Source organism: Castor canadensis, chromosome 12, assembly GCF_047511655.1.
Source record: "Castor canadensis chromosome 12, mCasCan1.hap1v2, whole genome shotgun sequence".
Taxonomy (NCBI): domain Eukaryota; kingdom Metazoa; phylum Chordata; class Mammalia; order Rodentia; family Castoridae; genus Castor; species Castor canadensis.
In genome coordinates this window covers 56,364,777-56,388,850 of record NC_133397.1, presented here as the reverse complement: position 1 = coordinate 56,388,850, position 24,074 = coordinate 56,364,777, and the positions used below count along the sequence as shown (strand labels likewise).

General features: G+C 38.9%; 2 protein-coding genes across 2 annotated transcripts in view; one reads left to right on the top strand and one right to left on the bottom strand.

Moving 5' to 3' along the window:
- Rab1a (RAB1A, member RAS oncogene family) overlaps positions 1-13,179 on the top strand; it is a 28,269-nt gene extending 15,090 nt beyond the window's left edge. Inside the window, exons 3-6 of the mRNA XM_020161685.2 lie at positions 4,400-4,495; positions 9,670-9,765; positions 11,989-12,120; positions 12,369-13,179. Coding sequence (XP_020017274.1) covers positions 4,400-4,495; positions 9,670-9,765; positions 11,989-12,120; positions 12,369-12,566 — 522 coding nt within the window. The 3' untranslated portion in view covers positions 12,567-13,179. The remainder of the gene's footprint in view (positions 1-4,399; positions 4,496-9,669; positions 9,766-11,988; positions 12,121-12,368) is intronic.
- Cep68 (centrosomal protein 68) overlaps positions 12,380-24,074 on the bottom strand; it is a 30,708-nt gene continuing 19,013 nt past the window's right edge. The window contains exons 6-7 of the mRNA XM_020161684.2: positions 17,689-17,859; positions 12,380-16,873 (exon numbers count right to left, since the gene is read on the bottom strand). Coding sequence (XP_020017273.2) covers positions 17,693-17,859 — 167 coding nt within the window. The 3' untranslated portion in view covers positions 12,380-16,873; positions 17,689-17,692. The remainder of the gene's footprint in view (positions 16,874-17,688; positions 17,860-24,074) is intronic.

Genomic DNA, 24,074 nt, shown 5'->3' with positions numbered 1-24,074 from the left:
GATTTTAATCTTGGTGTGTGAAGGTATTTACTAGTTTTTTGTGGGACTGGGTCTTGAACTCAGAGCATCAGGTTTGTAGTCAGGTGCCCTACCACTTGAGCCACACCTCTAGTCCATTTTGCTCTGGTTATTTTGGAGATGGAGTCTCAAGAACTATTTGTCCAGGCTGGCCTCTCACAGCAATTCACCCATTCTCACCCTACTAAAGTAGCTAGGATTACAGATGTGAGCCACCAGCACCTGGCTGCAAATACCACATTTTCTTGCATTATAATTAGTTTGTGAAATGCATTAAAATATTTGGGAACCAGTGGGGCATGGTGGCAGGAGCCTGTGATCCCGGGTTATGAGGGAGGCTATAAATAGGAGGATTTTGGTCTGAGAGACTTGCCCCAGGCAAATATATGAGCCCTACCTGAAAAATAACTATAAGCCAAAAAGTGCTGGGGGCATGGCTCTAGAGGTAGAGCTCTTGCCTTGCAAATGCAAAGTCCTGAGTTCAAACCCCAGTACTACTACCAAAAAAAACAAAAAAGGGCTGGGATGTAGCTCGGTGGTACAGCGCTTGCCTAGCATGCGAGAGGCCCTGGGTTCGATCCCAGCACCAAAAATGAAAAGACAAAAAAAAAGCCTCTCCCCAAAAAAACAAAAAAAAATTGCTGCCGGGGTTTGAACTCAACACTTCACACTTGCCAGGCAGGCACTCTAACCTCTTGAGCAACTCTGCCAGCCCTTTTTTGTGTTAGGTATATTTCAGGACAGGGTCTCAAGAACTATTTGCCCTGGCTGGCTTGGAACCGATACTCTCCTGATCTCTTTCTCCTGAGTAGCTAGGATTATATGCATGAGCCATTGACACCTGGCTTGTAAAGCACATATGTAGATTGATTAGAAAAGAATGTTAGATTAGAAAAGGATATGGGCAGATAATATGATCAGGAAGTTCAGGAGAGAAGAAATAACATGTTGTCAATAAATGTGGGAAAAAATTCTATTTTGTTTGTAATGAAAGAACTTTAAGTTGGAAAAAAAAAAACCAAAACAACAGTAACCAATAAAGGGAGTTAAGTTAAATTTGTCACTTAATTTTTATTAAATTGGGTAATAATTAAAATTAAGAATAATTCCTAAAAAAAAAAAAAAGTTCCAAGTTTAAAGCAGCCATTCTAAGTATGTAGAAAAACTGGCATCTTGAATCTTCCTATGACTAGAGGTTATGCCCATTAATGTAAATCAGAGGTTTTTAGTATTTTCTATATACACAGTACAACCACTTAAGGGGTATTTTTAAAATACTGATGCCAGTACACCCTCATCCCACAGTAGAGACATTTGTGACAATAGTGAGTGATAATAAAGAATGTATAATAGGCTAAGATAATACAGAATCACCTGTTGGTTGAGGAGTTGAAGTTTTTTGGATAATCACTATTGACTGAGCTCAAAAATTAAAGAATGAGCTGGTAGAATGGCTCACGTGGTAGAGAACCTGCCTAACAAGTGAGAGGTCTAGAGTTCAAACCCCAGTACCATCAAAAAAAGAAAATTAAAGAATGAATGAAAAATTGCCATGTGACCCAGACTGGAGAGTAGTGGTAGACAAAGATAACTGAGAATTTTAAACAGATGGGATAGTATAGGAAAGGTTCAGAGGCAGGGGCATCAGGGTCATTTAGGGATTTATAAGAAGTCAGTACTTTTCTGTTTTTTGAGCAGGACTGGGGTTTGTACTCAGGACCTTGTTCTTTCCAGCTCTTGTAGCTGTAGTTATTTTTCAGTAGGGTCTTACGTGGTTTTTTTTTTTTGGTTTTTGCCTGAGCCAGGTGGAACCTCAGTTTTCCTAATTAAGCCTCCCGCATAGCTGGAGATGACAGGTGCATGCCCCTGAGCTCAACTTTTTTGTTGAAATGGATTCTCACTAACTTTTTGCCACATCATAGCCCTTTTTGCTTTAGTGGTTTTTCAGATAAGGTCTGAAGCGTTTGCATGTCCAGTGTCAGACTGATCCTCTTATTTCTCCTCCCTTGTAGATGCGGTCACAAGTGCGTTGCCACAATAAGGGGCCTTTTATTTTGTTCTTCATCCACTTTCTACTGTACCTGATCCATATTAGCCACTCAAAAGAAATAACTTTTGCAAAATGAGTACCTAGTAAAGATGAGAGGAGTATTTTGTCAGATTGCACTCATTGCCTTAAAGTGTGTATCTTTTGATTCAGAGAATCTAGACCATAAACCTGAATGAGGATTCAGTATAGCAACTAGCCACTTAAACTCTCCAATCACATCTTAGTTTTCTTTAGAGATACTCTTTCTTTTAATCTTATGCACAGATCAGATTTAGCTTTATCAAGACTTGGTTTCCCTTGCTCTTTGCTGGAGTGTTGTAACACAGATCCCAAAAGTGTCATTTTCCCAGTATGTACTTCAGTATGTCTTTTTTTTTTTTGATAGCATGAGGATTTGAACTCAGGGCCTCATGCTTGCTAGGCAGGCACTGTTACTCCACCAGCACTCTTTTTAAATTTTTTTTTTTCCAAGATGGGGTTTTGTATTGTGAGTTCAAGTGATTCTCCCACCTCAGCTTTCCAAGTAACTGGAAGTACATGCGTTACCACCACACCCAGCTGGACATTTTCCTATAAAATGACAATACCATTGTCAGCCTACAAAATAAATGTTTCCCTGAGTATTTTAGAAGTGCTGATCTCAGAAGTGCTGTATTGTGGCTGAGGTTACAGCTCTGTGTGTATTTGAACCCCAACACTGTAGTAATGATTGAATAAATGAATGCATGTTGTATTGCTTGGTTTGAATCAGGATTTCAACATGGTTCACATAGTCCATTTGGTTGTTTTCCTGTTTAGTCTTTTAAATTTTACACTTTTCCCTTTTATTTTATTTATATATTTTTTCATGTCATTGACTGGAGATACTAGAGCTGTTGTCTTATAAATTGTCCCAACAGTCTGGGTTCGTCATTTTGTTTCTTTGTGTCCCTTAACTCTGTAATTGGAAGTAAGCTCTATAATTGTCCTGGCTCTGTGGCTATTTAAATTTAAATTAATAGAAATTGAAAAAAAAATTTTGTTACATGAGCTGAGTGGCTACCATATTGACTTGCATGGTTATGGAACCTTTTCTTCATCACAGAAAATTTCAGTGTGACAGTACTATTCTTAGTAGATTCTGACTTGAGTATTTAGGTCCATCTTTGTTGGCAGAGTACTTCCTGTGTGGTGCTTCGTGGTTCACATGGATAGGTTGGTTGCCGTTCCTGTAGCTTTTTCACAAGATAAGAGTTTCATTTAAAGAAAAGGAAGAGTTTTGTTTCCATTCTGAGTAAAATGTCATGGATACTTGAGAAACAGGTGTAATTTTAAAATATTGGGTTAAAAAATTGACAGGAAACATGTTCATATGAAAACTTGTACACATGTTCATAGAATTATTCCTAAGAGCCAAAAAGTGGACATAACCCAGATGTTTTAACTAATGGATATAATGTAGTATATCCATAAAAGTATGAAATACTAAGCCAGGATTGGTGGTACACATCTGTAATCCAAGTACTCAGGAAGCTGAAGTAGGAGGAGCTTGTGTTTGCTGCTCACCTGGGATACATAGCAGGTTCAAGGTCAGCTTGTGCTACATAATGAGACCCTGTCTGAAGAAAAATTACATACATGTTACAATATGGATGAGTGTTCAGTGTGCTAAGTGAAAGAAACTAGACATAAAAGGCCACAGATTGTATGATTCCATTGTTATGAAATGTCCACAATAGGAAAATCCATAGAGACACAAAGTAGATTAATGGTTACTGTAGTCTGAGGGAGAATGGGAAGTGGGTGGTACCTGGAAATGAGTACAGGATTCCTTTGGTGATGGAATATTTTGGAACTAAATAGGAGTTACAGTTGTGCAACCTTATGTATATACTAAAACCCACTGACTTGTACACTAAAAGGGTGATTTTTTTTTTTTTTTTTTTGGTGGGACTGGAGTTTGAACTTACAGCTTCACTATTGCTAGGCAGGCACTCTATTGCTTGAGCTACACCTCCAGCCCACAAGAGGATTACTTGAGCCCAGGAGTTGGAGACAAGCCTCAAAAATAAATTAAAAAATAAAATCACTGAAAATTTTAGTCTTTTTCTATATGATACATATAAAGAATTTGCCAATATATGTACATAAAAAAATTAAAGAATAGCTATTGAAAAAATTTCACGGACAAAATAATTAGTGCTTTGAAATCAGAACATGAAGCACTGGAGCAGGACAGAGTGACTTGTCAACATTTTGTAAGCTATTTTTTAATAAACTGACTAAAGATAAAAGCTTTTTAACTTATTCTACTGATCACTAGTTTTCATTGTTAACTTTTTTCCTTTTCAGGATGATACATATACAGAAAGCTACATCAGCACAATTGGTGTGGATTTCAAAATAAGAACTATAGAGTTAGATGGGAAAACAATCAAGCTTCAAATAGTAAGTGGTTTTTGGTTGGAAATTGTTTTGGTATATTTAGAATGCATTATTTAATATGCTAACAAAATTGAATATAAATTACTTTATGAGTCATGCATCTGTGATAAAGTGGTAGAATAATTATGTAGGCTAAAGATAGTTCCCAGGATTGCTTTTGTCATTGGAATTCCTTCCTTCACTTTCACTTTTTCTTCTGTGCTGGGGATTGAACCTAGGGCCTCTTGAATGCTAGGCATGTATTCTATCACTGAGCTACACCCCAGCCCTCCTCATTGAAATTTTTATTCATAAATCAGAGATGTTCATGTTTTAAGTCAAACTTGGTCCTGGTCTCTTTTATCAGTGGAGGTCTTTTTTTTTTTTTTTTTTTTATTATTCATATGTGTATACAAGGCTTGGTTCATTTCTCCCCCCTGCCCCCACCCCCTCCCTTACCACCCACTCCACCCCTTCCTGCTCCCCCCCTCAATACCCAGCAGAAACTATTTTGCCCTTATCTCTAATTTTGTTGTAGAGAGAGTATAAGTAATAATAGGAAGGAACAAGGGGTTTTGCTGGTTGAGATAAGGATAGCTATACAGGGCATTGACTCACATTGATTTCCTGTGTGTGGGTGTTACCTTCTAGGTTAATTCCTTTTGATCTAACCTTTTCTCTAGTTCCTGGTCCCCTTTTCCTATTGGCCTCAGTTGCTTTAAGGTATCTGCTTTAGTTTCTCTGCGTTAAGGGCAACAAATGCTAGCTAGTTTTTTAGGTGTCTTACCTATCCTCACCCCTCCCTTGTGTGCTCTCGCTTTTATCATGTGCTCATAGTCCAATCCCCTTGTTGTGTTTACCCTTGATCTAATGTCAGTGGAGGTCTTAAGTTCAAGTTTACCTTGTCTTACAAAGAAAGTGCATTTTTATATGTCTTTTACTTTGCTAAGTGCTGTGGAACATTAAAAGAAACCTAAGAGTCCAACCCTGGTGTTTACATCTGTAGTCCCAGCTGTTTGGGAGGCTGAGATTAGGAGGATTGCAGTTTTAGGACAAATAGTTCTTGAGAACCTATCTGCAAAATGGACTGGATGTGTGGCTCAAATGGTAGAGTGCCTGCTTTGCAAGTGCGAAGTCTGAGTTCAAATCTTAGTCCCACCAAAAAGCAATCTTTTTTTTTGCTGGGACTAGGGTTTGAACTCAAGGTGTTATGCTTGCAAGGCAGGTGCTCTACCACTTGAGCCACTCTGCCAGCCCACCAAAAAAACAATCTTAAGAGAAGCCTTTCATGTGTGGTGGTTTAGTTGAAGTGTTTTTTTTTGTTGTTGGTTTTTTTTTTTTGGTTGGCATGTTCTAAGTATGGAAACACAGATTTTTGTTTTTGTTGAAAGGGAATTTAGCTTCATTAACATGTTCATTTTACTCTCAGCAAATGGATGAGAGATTTAATGATTTGGATAAAGTTAGTGACAGAACAAAGTAATTTGTAGCTCTCTGTCTTTTACATGTATCCCTGTGCCATTTTAGCCCTCCTTACATTCCCACCCCCGAATTAAAAATAAGCAATTGTAATACTTTAGACAGGAGCTCTGCCGTGTGAGTCACACTTTCAGCCTTATATCTCTTTAATGTGGGCCTGAGTACTGCCAGTGTTTAAGAAAATAAATTTGTGTTTTTTAGAGTGGGCTGTTAGTATGAAATAACACATAAAACTAACTGCTCTTTTCATGAAACTGATACTACACTGAACTGAAAGGAGTCCTGAACTTGTAGTCAAAAAAATTAGATTTATTGTTTTGATTCTTTGTAAGAGAATCATGTGTTTTACCTACTTCACCCTTTTCTGTGAGGCTCAGTTTCCTGTCTGAAATGAGTGTGATGATGGCTGTGAGAACCAAACACAGTAGCTCAGTGCATGTATATATATGATTGTGTATGTGAAAGTCATTTGTGAATTTTTGGGTAGTATATCGATGTTACTGGTGATATGACATGTCCAGGGGAATGTATGTTAGATAGGAATGTATATTTTTTAGTTGCTTCCTTTCTTATGAGTCTGATGAGGAAAGAAAGATATATGACAGAAGATGTTGATTTTAATACAAGTTAATATACTTGATACACCAAAGTTAGGACTTGAAAGGATATAGTTATCAGAAATAACTTGAACTACTTTGAAGTAGTGGACAGGTTACCTTCCATATTGACTTTATTCCATTTTATCTCTAGAGTGTCACCTTTATTCTTGGCATCATAAAGAATATTGCAAGGGGAAGGAAAGGAGGAAGGAAGGGAGTGAGCTTATTTAAAGTACAATGTATGTGTCTGTGGGTTTATCACAACAAGACCTCCTCAACACTATCACTGTATGCTAATTAAAATGTAAAATAAAAATTTTAAAAATTGCACAAAGAGCCACTCAGCTTATAACCTTAAGTACTGATGTGCAGTCATTGTTCTTCATAATGTGAAACATTCATATTTTGTTACTTTCGTATCACTGGAAGGAATCTTACAGATCACTCTGTCCTCTACCTTCAGTAGGAATTTGTTTTCCAAATCTGATGCCCTTTTTTTAAACATTTTTTGCAAAATTCATGATTTATAAAAGCAGATGCTTCCACTTATAAATCGTCTCTAGTTATTAATTCCTTATGTTGTGCTGAAGCCAGTTTTCCTCTAATTTCTGTCTCATATTCCTCTGCCTTTTGAAGCTGCTTGAATTAAATTAACTCCTCTTCTATTGCCCTTTACACTGATGTTATCACACCCTTTCTTCTACCTCCGAAGTCAGTTGATTACTCCTTCTGGACATACATTTTTAAAGCTTTTTGCAACTTGAGTCACTCTTTTAAGTACTTTTTGTTAAAATGTGATTCCTAAAATAAGATAAAATATATGAGGTAAATATGAGCTATATTACGTGAAAATAAATCCTCTTGATTTGGACTCTGAATTGATTTTTTAAAAATTTCTCTCGAACTTCAGGGATCATGCTCCTTCTCATTGTGATCCATTGAAAGATATAAAAAGAAAGTGTGAGTTGACACTTGGTGTCTTGATAGCGATATTACCTGGTTCTCTGGGTCTTATGATTTTGGCTTGCTTATTAATTTAAAAAAAGAGGGGTTATCTTATACTTCTGTAAGTGATGTTTTAGAATTTAAATGTAATACTTTACCTTTAACCCTATTACATTTCATCTTGACTTCACTTATCTTCCCTAGTAGTCTAGGTCTTTCACAGTGTTGACTATGTTGATTTATATAATTATAATTATCTTTTCCTTTCAGCTTTTCTAATTTTTTTTTATTTTAGTGCTCGGGCTTGAACTCAGGATCTGCACCTTGAGCCACTCCACCAGCCTTTTTGTGAAGGGTTTTTCGAGATAGGATCTCATGAACTATTTGCCCAGGCTGGCTTCCAACCACGATCCTTCTGATTGCTGCCTCTTGAGTAGCTAGGATTACAGGCATGAGCCACCAGCACCTAGCTTGACATTAGATCTCTATCAGAGTTTGTGATTACAAAACATTCGGCAGGATAGGGCAGGTATGGAGGTTAGCCTTTCTGTGGTTGATGTTCATTTCAGTCCTGACAAATTTGTGAAAATCCCTACATTATATCAGGCACCCAGACAGCTGTTAGATCCCATTTCAATGGAAGAGACAAACATGGAAAAATCAGTTAACCTGTGATTATGAGTGGTAATGGGAATTATATGCAAAGTATGATCCAGTTTCAAAGGAGTATGCTATTAGTCCTGTTGGGATATTGAGTCAGGAAAGTTATCAGAGTGGCAGAGACATCAGAAATTTTACTCTTTGGATGCTATTGCTTAGTTTTGTTAGCCACAATTCCATGTTAATTTTTAGTCAAACATTTTTTTGTTTCTTGTGCTATCTTTGTGAAAGGAGTTCTACAATGGTAAAGAGAAGGAAACTAATATTTATTAAACAGTTTCTGTAGTCAGGCACTATGCTAGGCATTTAATAAATATTAGTTAATTCAGCAGCTATTTAAGGTGTGTAGTACCTAGGATTTGCATCTAAAAAAAGTGGGTAGGTGATTCCCTGGTGTTAAATAGCCAGGAACTACAAATCTGGATTTGATGTTTTGAAGGCAGTTTGGACACTACAGAGGTCATACTTCTGCAAGGATATAATGAATGACTGAGGCTTTTTGCTGAAAACAGATTTAAATAGTCTTCTTAATTCTCAGGTTTAGTAATATGGGCAAAAACAGAAATGAAGCCTGTGGTTACTTGTATTTTTGTATTTAGATAAATTGTTACTTTTATTTGTTTCATTATGTGGTCTTTTTTTTGTGAATAGAGTATGTTAAATTACAGTATATTATAATTTTTATATTCCACAGTGCTTTAATTTATATTTTATTGTTACTATTTTATTCTCACATGTAGAAAGATAAATACTAATGCCTTAATGTAGTTTTCAAAGTTTTCCCAAATTGTAGCTTTTTCTTTTTTGTGTTGCTGGGTATTAAACCCAGGACTACACTCCACCACTTGAGCCACACTCCCTGCAGTATACTCACCCCCACCGCGCCCTGTTTGGCTTTTTTTTTTTTAACCCAGTTCATTAATATAGTGATGTAAGCATTTTATTTATTTATTTATTGGTGTTGGAGCCTAAGGTAAGTTCTAAAATGAGTTTTACAAAGGAAGGACTCCTTTATCTTAGAATCATCTTCCTTGATTAAGGTAATACTTGCCTGAAGTGGTTAAAGTGTTGTCATGACTGCTAGCTACTTGAATAGAACAACTTCCATTCCTTTCTGTGGTTATGAACTTTGCTAACCAACAAGTTTGTCTTGTGTGGGAGTATACTGTATTCATGAGCTTTGGGTCACTCCCTAACCAAGTCAACCTGCCTCTGCATTCATAGTAAATGGTTAGCAGGATGTTAACATCTGTAGGGAATATGAAAAGTATGACATAGTTTCTGTTCTCTAAGAGCTTGTAATTTTGGTATGACTACCATTGGCTAAATTGTAGGCATTGTCTTTTCCAAACTTTGGCCATTTATGCAATTCAGTAATGTGAGCATTAAGAGTTACTGTTTCCACATCCAGTCCCGATAATTACAACTATCAAAACTATTTTTCCTCCTTCTGCACTTTCACCCAAATTTATTTTAATAGAATTGTTTGGCTTTCTTCATTTTTTTTTGTAATAGTGGGACACAGCAGGCCAAGAAAGATTTCGAACAATCACCTCCAGTTATTACAGAGGAGCCCACGGCATCATAGTTGTGTATGATGTGACAGATCAGGTAAGTTACTAAAGAAGATTGTATTATAGTGACAACACAGAAAGTTACTATTTGATAAGTATCATTCTTTTACTTTCATATAAGCCACCACTAATATTTTATGGTCAAAAAAAAAAAAACTTTGTCCACCCACAAATATGTGAAAAATTTTTTTCTGTACTGGGGCTTGAACTGAGGGCCTATACCTTGAGCCACTCCACCAGCCCTTTTCTTTGATTTTTTTTTTTTTTTTTGAGAAAAGGTCTTGGGAACTATTTTCCTGGGCTGGCTTCAGACCATGATCCTCCTGATCTTTGCCTCCAGAGTAGCTAGGATTACAGGCGTAAGCCACTGGTGCCCAGCTAAAAATTTTATTTCTTTAGTAAATAGAAAATTTAGCAGTTTGTTTTACATGTACTTTCAGGGACTTCTGGTTATCTTCATTATCAATTAAATAACATCCCATAGGCTAGATTAACACATAGGCAAGAGCTTATAAGGAACTGTAGGTTGTTTGGTTGCCTATACTGTGTTCTCGGTTTAAGTATCAATAGGAATTTGCCTGGTGATTAGAATTTTCCCATTAGAATTGCCAAAAGTGAAGCTGGGTGCATATGGCTCACACCTGTAATCCTAGCTATTTAGGAGGGCAGAGATCAGGAGGATCGCAGTTTGAAGCCAGCCCCGGGCAAATGGTTCATGAGACCCTAATCTCAAAAAAAAACCCATCACAAAAAAGGGCTCATGGAGTGGCTCAAGCACTAAGTGCGCCTGCCTAGCAAGTGTGAGGCCCTGAGTTTAAACCTCAGTATCACCACAAAAAAAAAAAAACTGCCAAAAGTGAGATTAGGGATTAGGGGACTCTGCCTTTTGGAGGATATGATTCAGAAGTAAAGGATTTGAATAGTATGCGCTACAGGATAATAGAAGGATGGTAAAGCTGTTGAGTGAAGGTAGGGGAATGTAAAGAATATAGGCTGGAGGGGAATGTAGTCCAGTGACTTTAACTGTTTGATCAGAAACAAGATTTCAAGGTTATTTTACTTTACTAGTCGCAGATGTTAAATCTCATCTATTAAACAAGATAACTTCCGTGTACTTATATTCAGTACCATCAGAAGCACTGGATGGGTGATTATCAATCAATAAACAGGGTAGAAAAATGATAGCTGGGCATGGTGGTGTGTGCCTGTAGTCCCAACTACTTGGGAGGCTGAAGCAGGCAAACCTCTTGAACCCAGCAATCTGAGATCAGCATGGGTAACACAGCAAGACCTCATCTCAAAAAAAAAAAAAAAAAAGTTATTTTCAAAAATGTCTAGTCGTATTGCCATGAAATTTTTTTAAATGAGAGAAGTTTCCTCCCTAAATATATATAACTGAAAAAGGAAACAAGTATATTTAATAGCCCTTTTTTGGGGGCGGGGTGGGGAGGTTGCTGAGGATTAAATCCAGGGCCTTCTCCATGCTAGACAATCACTTTACCATTGAGCTACACTCAGCCCAAATGGCATTGACATATCTAATAGTAACACTTACACTGTTATTCATAAAATTTTGTCAAATTTCAAAAACTAGGTTTTATAGTATATTTAAATTGCATATTCTGAAATCAGTTGGGCTTGCCAGCAGTAGTATTAAACTGTTAATTTCCTCAGAATTAAGGTATTTTCATCTTCAAACCTTGCAATTCTAGTTTGTCATTCATTTAGGTAAGTATTGTTGGGGGAAGATAGGAAGAGAATGGAAATACAACGGAGAAGGATAAACTTGTTCAGGGTGCAACACTACGCATGTTTGAAATTATCACAGTGAAATTCCCTCATTATTAATGTATGCTAATTCAGAGTAAAGAATTAAAAAAAAAAAGGAAAAAGGTATGTGTTGTCATGATATAGTGAGTTTTTTTTTTTTTTTTTTTGAGATGCTGGGGTTTGAACTTAGGGGCTTACCTTGAGCCACTCCACCAGCCCTATTTTTGTGAAGCATTTTGCAAGATAGGGTCTCGAGGAACTGGTTTCCAGCTGCTGTTGTCCTCATCTCTGCCTGAGATTATAGGATTATAGGCATGAGTCACTGGTATATAGTGTATTAGTGTACTCCTTTCCTTGCACTATAGTTATTTTGTAGCTAGATTTGTCTTACTAGCTTTTTGGATACTTGTACTTATTATTTATTAGTTAATCCTTAGAGCAGTTGTGTCCAGAACTGTATTATCATTCTTAAAAATATCTGTCTTTTTAGGAGTCCTTCAATAATGTTAAACAGTGGCTGCAGGAAATAGATCGTTATGCCAGTGAAAATGTCAACAAGTTGTTGGTAGGGAACAAATGTGATCTGACCACAAAGAAAGTAGTAGACTATACAACAGCAAAGGTATGTTTAAAGTTTGATTTTCAAGTTGAATTTGAAGGTGTTGAATTTTGGTTGTGGGTATGGAATAATTTCATGGCTACAACCACCCTAACTTTTAAAAATATGTACAGTAGAATACTCTGACAACAATTCATGTAGTGTGTTTGGATCTGGTAAATTTAGTCCTTCCTCGCTCCCATTTCAGATGGCAGAAATAGATTAAGTGAAAACAATTTTCCAGTGTTCATTGTACTTTATTATTCCCTTAGGAATTTGCTGATTCCCTTGGAATTCCATTTTTGGAAACCAGTGCTAAGAACGCAACGAATGTAGAACAGTCTTTTATGACGATGGCAGCTGAGATTAAAAAGCGAATGGGCCCTGGAGCAACAGCTGGTGGTGCAGAGAAGTCCAATGTTAAAATTCAGAGCACCCCAGTGAAGCAGTCAGGTGGAGGTTGCTGCTAAAATTTGCCTCCGCCCTTTTCTCACAGCAATGAATTCGCAATCTGAACCCAAGTGAAAAACAAAATTGCCTGAATTGTACTGTATGTAGCTGCACTACAACAGATTCTTACCGTCTCCACAAAGGTCAGAGGTCGTAAATGGTCAACACTGACTTTTTTTATTCCCTTGACTCAAGACAGCTAACTTCATTTTCAGAACTGTTTTAAACCTTGTGTGTGCTGGTTTATAAAATAATGTGTGTAATCCTTGTTGCTTTCCTGATACCAGACTGTTTCCCGTGGTTGGTTAGAATATATTTTGTTTTGATGTTTATATTGGCATGTTTAGATGTCAGGTTTAGTCTTCTGAAGATGAAGTTCAGCCATTTTGTATCAAACAGCACAACCAGTGTCTGTCACTTTCCATGCATAAAGTTTAGTGAGATGTTATATGTAAGATCTGATTTGCTAGTTCTTCCTTGTAGAGTTATAAATGGAAAGATTACACTATCTGATTAATAGTTTCTTCATACTCTGCATATAATTTGTGGCTGCAGAATATTGTAATTTGTTGCACACTATGTAACAAAACAACTGAAGATATGTTTAATAAATATTGTACTTATTGGAAGTAATATCGAACTGTATGGTGATAAGTATTGTTTTAATTCTTATGGTAAAAGGGAAATAGAGCCTTGCATTATACTCAAAACAGCCATTTGTGTGTGCAGCCAGGGCATTTGTAGACCTGTATAGCACAGCATCCAGTATTTGCTTTCTAGACAAATAGCTCTGATAAATGACCTGCATTTATCAGTAGGCTTCTGTGCTGAGTAGGACTTAACCAAATTTAGTGGTCCAAGGAGCTCAAATTGTATGGAAAAAAAGTTTAGAACGTATTCTATCTTAGCCCATCATCTCTGATCCTTCTAAAACCATTCGAAATGTCTTCCCTGATCAACATTTCTTTAATTCATCTGTGGTAGAGGTGGAGAGAAGCACACCCTCCCTAACAGGCAAATGATCAGGTAATGTGTGCTGTTATTTGTTCCACACTGAGTCAGGTGCCGACTGTTTTATCCTTCACAGTTGTGTAAGTCATGTTGGAGGAGAGTTTAAGCATTAAAGTAGAAAGCAAGAAACTTGATTGCCCTAATTTTAGGAATTATCCCTAAATTTAATTAACTGAAAACATGAATTCTAGATGGGAATGATAAATGAGAAATATATTTATTTCTGTGAAATTTTTGCCTGTGCATAAATTTTGTTAGAACCTCTACGATCTAGGGTTTTTATTTTATCGTGAGAAACAAAATCATTTGCCGACATAAGCATTTTAAGGTGACAGAGATCAAAGTTTGTTCCATTAGATATAAGTAATGGCCAAACATTCTTCAATGAGAGCTCAGATGTGTTGGCAACACATTTTACTGTGGGGTCTGTAATGTAAAATTTAAGCGCAAAAAAAAAGCCAAAAATTATAGGTTACTTTATTTTTCATTAAACAGGCAATTGAAATACATGGTACAAAAATAAGTGGTAAGATTACTGTAAAATGAAATGGACAGAATAAATATTCAATTTAATTTTCCACCTATGAGAATTTCACAATAAAATCATAGTTTACTTTGTATTATAGACGTGCTTCTTGGATCTATTCATCCTTACATAAGGCAACTGAAAAACCTGAAGATAACAAGTTACTTATCTTTTTTAATGTTTTTTTTTTTCTTTTTAATATGGTATCAAGGGGGAAAGAGTTCAGAACATAGCTAAACATAGCTAAATGATACAAAACAAGCATTATACAACGTGATGCTGCTGTGCACTTTAGTTTTATATAGCAACAGCTGTTGGCTTATTCTTGGCAGGTTAGCACAAAACACTATGTGAGTTTTATGTGTGAGCATATTTACAGACTTAATTTGGGAAATTCTAGTGTTCTTCCTTCCATGGCAGTCAAGGTTAGGACTTACCACCACATATTTATTTTAGCATGCTTCACTATTTGCTTTTATGTGTATGACAATAAATGCAGTTTTGGAACATAATGTATTTCCATTTCTAACCCTATCTTCAAGTACACCAAACATTTCAAGGATACTGTGTAACCTGTTCACATTAAGGGGAACTTACTTACCACTTGTCATGTTTTAAGTGGCTGCCATAAGTTAGCTCACCTAATGAGTGTTGTTAGCAGTGGCAAGTTCTGGGAAATTCTTACAGAATGGCAGCTGCTATGGTTATGGTATGACCAGTAACCTTCTATGCTCTGGCCTTGGAGAGAAATTCCCTTTAGAATGGAATATATAATTGCTGTTTCAGCATTATCTTGCATCAACCTTTTTGCGATTTAAGTTTCAAAACCACCCTATATTGCAATAGTGTCCATGGTCATGCTTAGCCATGACTCTACAAAAACCCAATCTTGAAACTGCCATTTTAGACTTTGGTTTTGCCACTCTGCTGTGGACTACTAACAAGTTTTATTCTAGTGTTGGCACCACAACGTGCCAACCAGTCTGGCCACTTAAATCTAACCTGGCCGTGTTGGCCCATGGAAATGCTTCTGGCAGCATCTTCCTAGGTTGAAACAATTTCAACTCAAATTTCTTCACACGCAGCTAAAGAAATATTCTTTGGTTGTGTTGATACTCCTAAGTGGTATTCACAGCTAGGTTCAGAGTTAGTCCCCTTTAGCCACAAAAAGTCACATCCTTTTTATTCCAATGAGGATGATCAAAAGTATCCTAGGCCATCTCCAGGTACCATAATTTTGAGAAAGCAAAGTACTTCCTTGCTTTCCTGTCAGTTGAAGCTAATCACACAACTAGACATTGAGCAGGAATACGAATGCCACATTCTATGTTCGACTGGTGCAATATTGGCCAGTTTTTTTTTTTTTTCTGTAAGGTCACTTTCAATTTTTATATTGATGAAACTGAATGGGTTTCATTTTAATATACTCAGTGGAAAGGCATGCTTCATTTTGTAGTCACATCAAAGGTGAAATGTATCATTTTAAAAAGCCAATTCTAGGTTTTTAGAAATGTTTTACATATATTGTTACTTTAGATGATCATTTGCTAGGGAGGTGTTTTGTCTTTTGAAAACTCATGTGGAGTTAAGATAATATGAAGATGGCCCAATCATGAGACAGTTCAATTCCGAGCACACCCTTAAATACTGTAGTAAATCACACCACGATAGCAAGATACACAAAATACCATATTCTGTATGATGCTACTATTGAATGGCTTGTTTTTAAATATTAGAATTTGCTGTTTTCCACTGCCTATAAAGTCTGAGAAATTCTGAAGCATAAAAATCACAACAGAACTTTAGATTCTATTGCTACTGTCTCTTAAAGTCCCAAAATGGTACTACAAATAACTGACAGCTTTGTTTCAAAAAGCTATAGAATGGATGCTTTAAATGCTTGATCCATAAATGTTTTTTTCTTTTTTCTATAAGGTTCCCAACAACAAAATTTTTTTCCCTTAAGAGAACAAGGCTGTGTTACTGTATCCATACCCTTCCCTAACCTTGGACTAGTTTTCCAAGTCAGAAAAGCAATGAAGGGTAAGTCTTCCCAGAGGTAGCTTTAAGCTTGAAAAGTAGTCCACAGCCATGCTGAAGCAGAGGCAGGTCTTCAACTTCCTGACATGTTTTTTTTTTTTTACAATATCTGTCAGTCAGGCAGGAAGATGAAGAACTAAGCCCCGAATGGCAAACGATATCATAATGCCCAAAGTAGTTTGTAGTGGTTCTGTTTTTTTACCCCCTTTCTTCTACAGACTAAGGGATAGTCTTTTCTACCTAAAATTCTTCAAAGTAGAATTTACAAACTTCAGTGTCACTTTATGAAAAGACTCAAGGTTTCAGGCCAGTCTTTTTTTTTTTTTTTTTCACTCTCTTGGATCTCCTTCTATGCCTGAGAATATCAAGTATTTGGAATCTCCTTTCTCAAAGCAGCCTTCATTTAATGATTTCAACAGATGTAACAGTTTAACTTTGTCTTGTTTTTTTTTTTTTTTTCCTTCAAAAACCAGAGAGGGGAAGGCAAGACCCGCCTGTAAGTTTTAACTACTTTATCAAAAGGAGCAAAGCCACATGCTTTTTGTAGAGAAGCACCAAAAGGAAAGCCTTAATTTGGAAGGATTCATTATAAATAAAGTCAACAGCCCTTATTTCAAAGAGATTATTTCAAAGAGAAAGGGATTTTAAAGCTAGCACATTATAGCTTCCCCCTTGACTTAACTGTTAAATGGCTCTTGCAAGGACTTGTTGAAAATTCTTTCCAAGAGTCCTCCCTGCCTGAGAAGACACCTGAAAGAAAAACATTTGTTATAGGCAATGCTTCAGAGGAAGAAATGAAAACAACAATCACCTGCATCCACTTCAGAATTAAGATGACTACTTTAATTGCTTTATGCAAATACAGGGAATCCCTGCTTTTGACATAGATACAGTGAATTCTCACCTAAAAAAAAATCTGAGTACTACAAACATTTTGTTGTAGGAAAGTGCAGTAGAGTTGTGGAATTAGGAAGTGTTGGGTGGTGGAACCTCACCCCTTTCCTCCCTTTTTCTACCATTTCCTGGTTGACTTTCTGTGGGATAAGAAGAAAGCTGTGGTCTTCTCCAGCCCTTTGGGGAAGGAGGTGTGGGCAGTAACTTGGGGTTTCAGTGGGCATTTGTGCTGTCAGACACTTGGAAGCATCAAACAAATAAGCTGGGCGACAAGAGCCTGAAGGACAGGGGCACTCTGATCGCAGTCCCACACTGGAGAAGTCAGACACAAAGTAGAGAAAGTGTTGCTGCTGTTGCCTGGGTGGTGGTAGTTGTGAAAACAATGCAGCACAGATAATGAAAGCATGGGGTGCTCTTGTCCTCAGCAGGCAGCAGGGTTGAAAACAAATAATGGAAGGCGCCAAGGTGAGTGTTCATCACCACGGGAAACCCTCTTCTGTCAATGGTGGGGACTCACTTTTCAGTACCATGGGCAGCCTTTCTCCAGCACATCTTTTGTCTCAACATGCTTAGTCCACCATGCTTCTACAGTAACTGCCTGTTGCAGCAGGTACTTTGCCCTCGTCAGCGCGGGGCAGGAGGGCAGACTTGCTTTGGGTTCCTCTACTTACCACATTAAACCCCCTCACATGGGCGTTCTTTTGCAGTCACTGGCTTGTCAGGGAAGAGGGTGCAGCCAGCCAGCATGTCCAGAGAGGCTAAGACAGAGTCATAAAGGCGATCTGCATGGCTCTCCAGCTCCCCAGACTGCTTTTCAATCCTCCCAAGAACATCCTTTAAAACTAACAATGAGGTTATAAAAAGGCTTAGCATTCTACTCAAAACAGGACATTGGTAATAGTTTCACAATGTTTATATTAACATTTAACAGTGTTGTTCCAGGGGCTCCAGTTGCACTGGAGAATCTATTTTGTGAAGTTTTGCTGGTACTGAGATGTGAACTCAGGGCCTCAACCAGATGCCCTACCACTTAAACCATGCCCGTAGTCCTTTTTGCTTTGCTTGCTTTTTTTTTTTCCAGATAGGGTCTTGTGCTTTTCCCATCCATGTCTCCTCAACAGTTGGGATTCCTGGAATGCACCACCATATCCAGCTTATTTATTGAGACGGGGCAGGGGATAGGGTGGGTCTACCTTTGCCCAATCTAGCCTTGAACTATAATCCTCCCAATCTTTGCCTCCCAAGTAGCTGGGATTATAGACATGTGCCACCACATCTGGCTTGTTTGAACTTCTGTAGTGTACACATACATGGTCTTCTGGAGACTGGTATTAATCTTGACTTTAGAGATAAGGTAGAGCACACACATCCTGTCAGAGATAAGGCTTAAATGAAATAAAACAATATACCAGGTTTAGGATGCTGGGCCCTGCTACCAGCTCCTATGAACTTCTGTTGGCTGGGGAAACTGACATTTCATCAGAGTATTTTGGTAATGTACTGGGAGATGCCAGTGAACCTTTTGTGGGTCCTATGTGGCTAAACTTAGAAAATGATGGCCGGGTGCCCATGGCTTACACCTGTAATCCTAGCTACTCAGGAGACAGAGATCAGGAGGATCATGGTTTGAGGCTGGCCTGGGCAAATAATTCATGAGATCCTATCTTGAAAATACTCTACACACACACACACACAAAAAATACCCAACACAAAGAAGGGCTGGTGGAGTGGCCCAAGTGGTAAGAGCACCTACCTGCCTAGTAAGCATGAGGCCAGTTCAAACCCCAGTGCTGAGAGAAAAGAAAGAAAAAGATGTGAGAGAGCCTAAGGAATGACGATTAGATCAGTGTTCATGAGCAGTAGGGATGGGCTGGGATCTCAGGTAGTAGGCTTGTTTTTAAAAGTTTTTTTCTTGGACTGGAGGAGTGGCTCAAGTGGTAGAATGCCTGTTTTACAAGTGTGAAGCCCTGAGTTCAAACCCCAGTCCCACAAAAAAAAAAAAAAAAAAAAAGTTTCTTTTGTTAAGCACAAAGGCCACCTTAGCTTCCTGTGCCTTTATCAGCCTGTGCTAACATGCTCCCCAGTTTCCTGCTGTGGCTGTAACTTTGTCAGCAGAGGAAGGGATAGGGGAAGCTGCGAATCTGCAGACAATGCTGACTGGATGGCGGAAAAGAAGGAACACAGGATGGCTGTGTTGAGATCAGTCATCAGGAAGCGGCATCACCACGGATGCCATCAGGACAAAGTGCTGCCCCGACACCTCTTGAGGTGGCCTGGCAGAAGAGTGTAGCCCAAGTGCATAGTGAAGCTTGGCTGCTGGGGTGACTGATGTGGGCTCTGGCGTGTTGCCAATGGAATTCAGGGGACCTTTTCGTTTGAACTTTTCTTTTAAGCTGTAAGGGCCAAGGAAAAGAGAGGCTAGGAAGGGGAATGATAGATCTCTTTTCCCAGTGTGACTTTTGTGTTTTAACTGTACAAACACACCCCTTGTTTTGACCTAATGTCAACCGGCTCCAGTCACTTGATTCATGTAATACTGAGCTGGAGTCAAGACAGAACTGTGGACCTGCACTAGTAAGTGGGTCAAAATGTAGTGAAGAAATAATGGAGGCCTTTGGCAGGAGGCTGATACAGATTTCTTGGAGCAGGTATCTTTTTTGTTTGTTTGTTTGTTTTTGTTTTGTGGCACTAGGGTTTGAACTCAGGGCTTACATCTTGAGCCACTCCACCAGCCCTTTTTTGGGTTTTTTCGAGATAGGATTTCACAAACTATTTGCCCAGGCTGGCTTTGAATGCAATCCTCCTGAACTCTGCTTCCTGAGCTAGGATTACAGATGTGAGCCACCAGCACCCAGCTCTAACGTTATTCTTGTAGACAAATAAGAAAGCAGGCTCTGAAGAAGCTTGTAGAGTGTGTGTACTAGCTCCACGCCAACAGGGTGCTCCTGGAGAAAGAAGGGTGAAGGATCAAGAGGAACTTGTAATTTTGCACACAGCAGCCAAGTATTCCAATTATTCCAGGCAGAGGACAAGGAGGGGCATTGTACCAATGTGAAAGAGCCTGGATTTTTATCTGAGAACCACAGAAAGCCAAAAGCCTTTTCTGGCCAGTAAAATACTACTCAATCCCTTTTGAGAGCAACACAAGTGGGATGTTCTTATTACAAGTAAGACACTAAAAAGTATTCCTGGACTGATTAAGTGAAAGTCAAAATGGTAACTTTGACGAGGCCTCCTATTACATGTGATCTCTGTGAACACGGGTTGGTGCATTTGAGCCCTCTTTCTTCCTGCTCAGGCCTTGGCACCTCTGAACACTGATAGCAGGAGAGAGCCAGCACACTGGCTGCCTGAGGCAAATTCACAGCTGTAAAATAAGGGTAAGAACATTATCTCACAGAACTGCAATTAAATGAAACACACTGATAACGCCTACTTCTTCAGCCCATGCTAAGTGTTGAGTAAAATGCTGGTGTGATTATAAGCAGCAAAGAAGCCTGGCATACTGACTTTCTGCCCCAACACGAACATAAAAATTCAGAGTACGAGGAACACAGAAAGAGCCAAAGAAAGAGCCTTCAGAGAGCAAAGGGCTCCTATAATTCACACTGGACAGTCACTTCCCTGCTGAAAACCCTTCTTCAGGGGTGGCTTTCCCTCAACCCTTCTGCATGTTCACAGCTCTTCTCAGGGCACAAGTAGTAATGTGTGCAAACCCAGTGTTTGCACACAACTGCAGGGGTGTGGGAGCTTCTTACTGGCATCTAGTGGGGATAGGTATGCACAGGAAACTTCCTCAAACAGCAATGAGCATGTGTCAGGCAGAGAAACTCTGACCCCTCCCCGGACGTGCCTGACCACTACTCTTGTTAAGTGCCTTCTCACTGCCTCTCAAGCCCTGGGGTCCTGGCCAGCAATGCTTATGCTGTTTGATTCCACTGTAAATCCCACCTCACTCCACAAATAGGGTACAACATAGCTGAGCTCTTTAAGTACTTGCTTATAGAGCCTTACAGGAAATTTGGAGCTGCTTTTTGGGGTCCATCATTCAAGGCTTTAACCTAACATTCTCACTCATCCTCCATAGCGTATCTTCCCCTGTAAGGATCACGATGAACATTTTCACACTTTCTTAAATTGAGAACCTATCCTGCAAATGGGCTTGAGCTTGGTTTGTGTGCCACTGCCACCTTGCACCCTTTCATCAGTCTACTTGAAAACAGATCGTTTTTAAGTCCTTTTCAATCAACACGGTGGTTTTCTGGAACACAGAAAAACACAAAGCAGATATGCAAGACAGTTCAATCTGAACTGAGTAAAGGAGGAACCCTGAGGGCTACCCACTGAGTATCCCAGCCACAAGTAAGGGCTGCTGGATTAAAACCAGCATTCCATCAGAAAAAACACTAAGGAAATGCAGAAGCAGAAGTGTAGTGTTGTCACAGGCCTGGTGCCTAAACTGCTGGGCTTAAAATTTTAGGCCTGCAGCTGTACCACTGTGGGTTTGCAGGGTCAGTGATAATGTGCAGAGCTGGCAGATGGTAATCACGGGACGCCAGCCAGTGGGCACAAGTGGGTGTGGGGGGTTCTGGCAATACTGGCTCCTTTACCAGGTAGAGTAAGGGTCCCTGGAGGTATAAAGCACGGGGCAGCAGGGAGTGCAGGGGGGGACCGACGACGACGACGTAAAGCTCCTGCCTGGCATGCACAGGCCCTGACTCAACCCCAGCACTGGGGTGAAAAACAAATCCCCAAGCACATAATCATGGAACAGAATAGAGAACCCAGAAATCCACAGTCTATAGCCACCTGATTTCTGACAAAGGCAGTAAGAACCACACGCTAGAGCAAGGAAAATCTCTTCAATAAATGGCTCTAGGAAAATTGGACATCCATGTGCAGAAGATTAAAACTATAAAATATATGTATACAACCAGAAACTGAAACTACTAGAGAAAAACATAGGGGGCCATTGGTCTGGGTAAAGATGTTTTGGATATGACCCCAAATGCATAGGCAACAAAAGCAAAAACTGACAAATAGGATTACATTGAATTAAAAACTTCTGCACAGAAAATGAAACAACAGAGAAAAGAGACAACCTACAAAATGGGGGGAGTATTTGCAATCTTCATCTGACAGGATTAAATCCCAGAATATATAAGGAATTCAAATAACGGCAAAAAACAAAACCAAAAAAATCTATTACAAAATGGGCTGGGCGCTGGTGGCTCACGCCTATAATCCTAGCTACTCAGGAGGCAGAGAGAGATCAGAAGGATCATGGTTCCAAGCCAGCCTAGGCAAATACTTCACAAGACCCTACCTTGAAAAATCTCATCACAAAACAAGGCTAGTGGAGTGCCTCAAGGTGTAGACACTAAGTTCAAGCCCCAGTACCACCAAAAAAAAAAAAGGGTAAATGACTTCAATAGGTATTTTTCAAAAGAAGATATACAAACAGCCATGGAAAAAAAAAAATGCATGTCAAAACCATAGAGATACAATCTCATTCTAGTTAGGATGGCTAGTGTGAAAGACAAAAACAAAAGGGATGATGAAGATTTAGAGAAAGGGGAACTTTATACATTGCTGGTAGGAATGTAAACTAGTATAGCCATTATGGAAAACAGTATGGAGGTTCCTCAAAAGTAGAAATAAAACTGCCGTATGATCCAGCAACCCCACTACTGGGTATATCAGTATGTCAGAGATGTCTGCACTGCCATGTTTCTTGCAGTACTACTCACAATAGCCAAGATACGGAATAAACCTAGGTGTCCACTGACCAGTGGGTAAAGAAATGCGGCATATATACACAATGGGATATTATTTAGTCATAAAAGAATCAAATTCTGCATTTGCAACAACATGAACAGACCTGAAAGACACATTTTTTTTTTTTTTTTTGGTACTGATGTTTGAACTGACTTGCTAGGCAGGAGCTCTACCAGTTGGGCCATTCCACCAGCTGAAAGCCATTATAGTAAATGAAATAAATCAGGCACAGAAAGACACACACAACATATTATCACTTCTGGAAGGCTAAAAAGTTGATCTTGTAGAAGGGTGGGGCAGTAATGGAGAGGCTGGTTAATGGGTACAGGAGTGCAGCTGGATAGGTGGGAAAACCTTTTTTTGTTATTGTTGGTGCCACGGCTCAAACCTAGGGCCTTGTGTAGCCACTGAGCTGTATCTCTAGTGCCACTTCTAATGTTCTATAGCCTAGAAGGTGAACTATGGTTGGCAACAATTATTTGTGTATTTCAAAATAGCAAGTAGAAATGATTGTGAATGCTCCCTACACAAAGAAATGACAATGATGTTTGTGTTTGTACCTTGACCTGATCACCACACACACTACACACATGCATTAAGATACCACACTGTACACCTGCACACCCATGTTTATTTCGGCACTATTCACAATAGCCAAGTTATGGAAACAGCCAAGATGCCCCACCACTGACAAATGGATTAAGAAAATGTGGTATTTATACACAATGGAATTTTACTCAGCCATGAAGAAGAACGAAATGTTATCATTCGCTGGTAAATGGATGGAATTGGAGAACATCATTCTGAGTGAGGTTAGCCTGGCCCAAAAGACCAAAAATTGTATGTTCTCCCTCATATGTGGACATTAGATCAAGGGCAAACACAACAAGGGGACATGTTAAAGGGGAGAGCACGCAAGGGAGATATGAGGATAGGTAAGACACCTAAAAAATTAGCTAGCATTTGTTGCCCTTAACGCAGAGAAACTAAAGCAGATACTTTAAAGCGACAGAGGCCAATAGGAAAAGGGGACCAGGAACTAGAGAAAAGGTTAGATCAAGAAGAATTAACCTAGAAGGTAACACACATGCACAGGAAATCAATGCGAGTTAACTCCCTGTATAGCTATCCTTATCTCAACCAGAAAAAACCCTTGTTCCTTCCTATTATTGCTTATACTCTCTCTTCAACAAAATTAGAGATAAGGGCAGAATAGTTTCTGCTGGGTAGCGAAGGAGAAGGGAGGGGGAAGGGAAGGGGGGGAAGGGAAGGGGGGAAG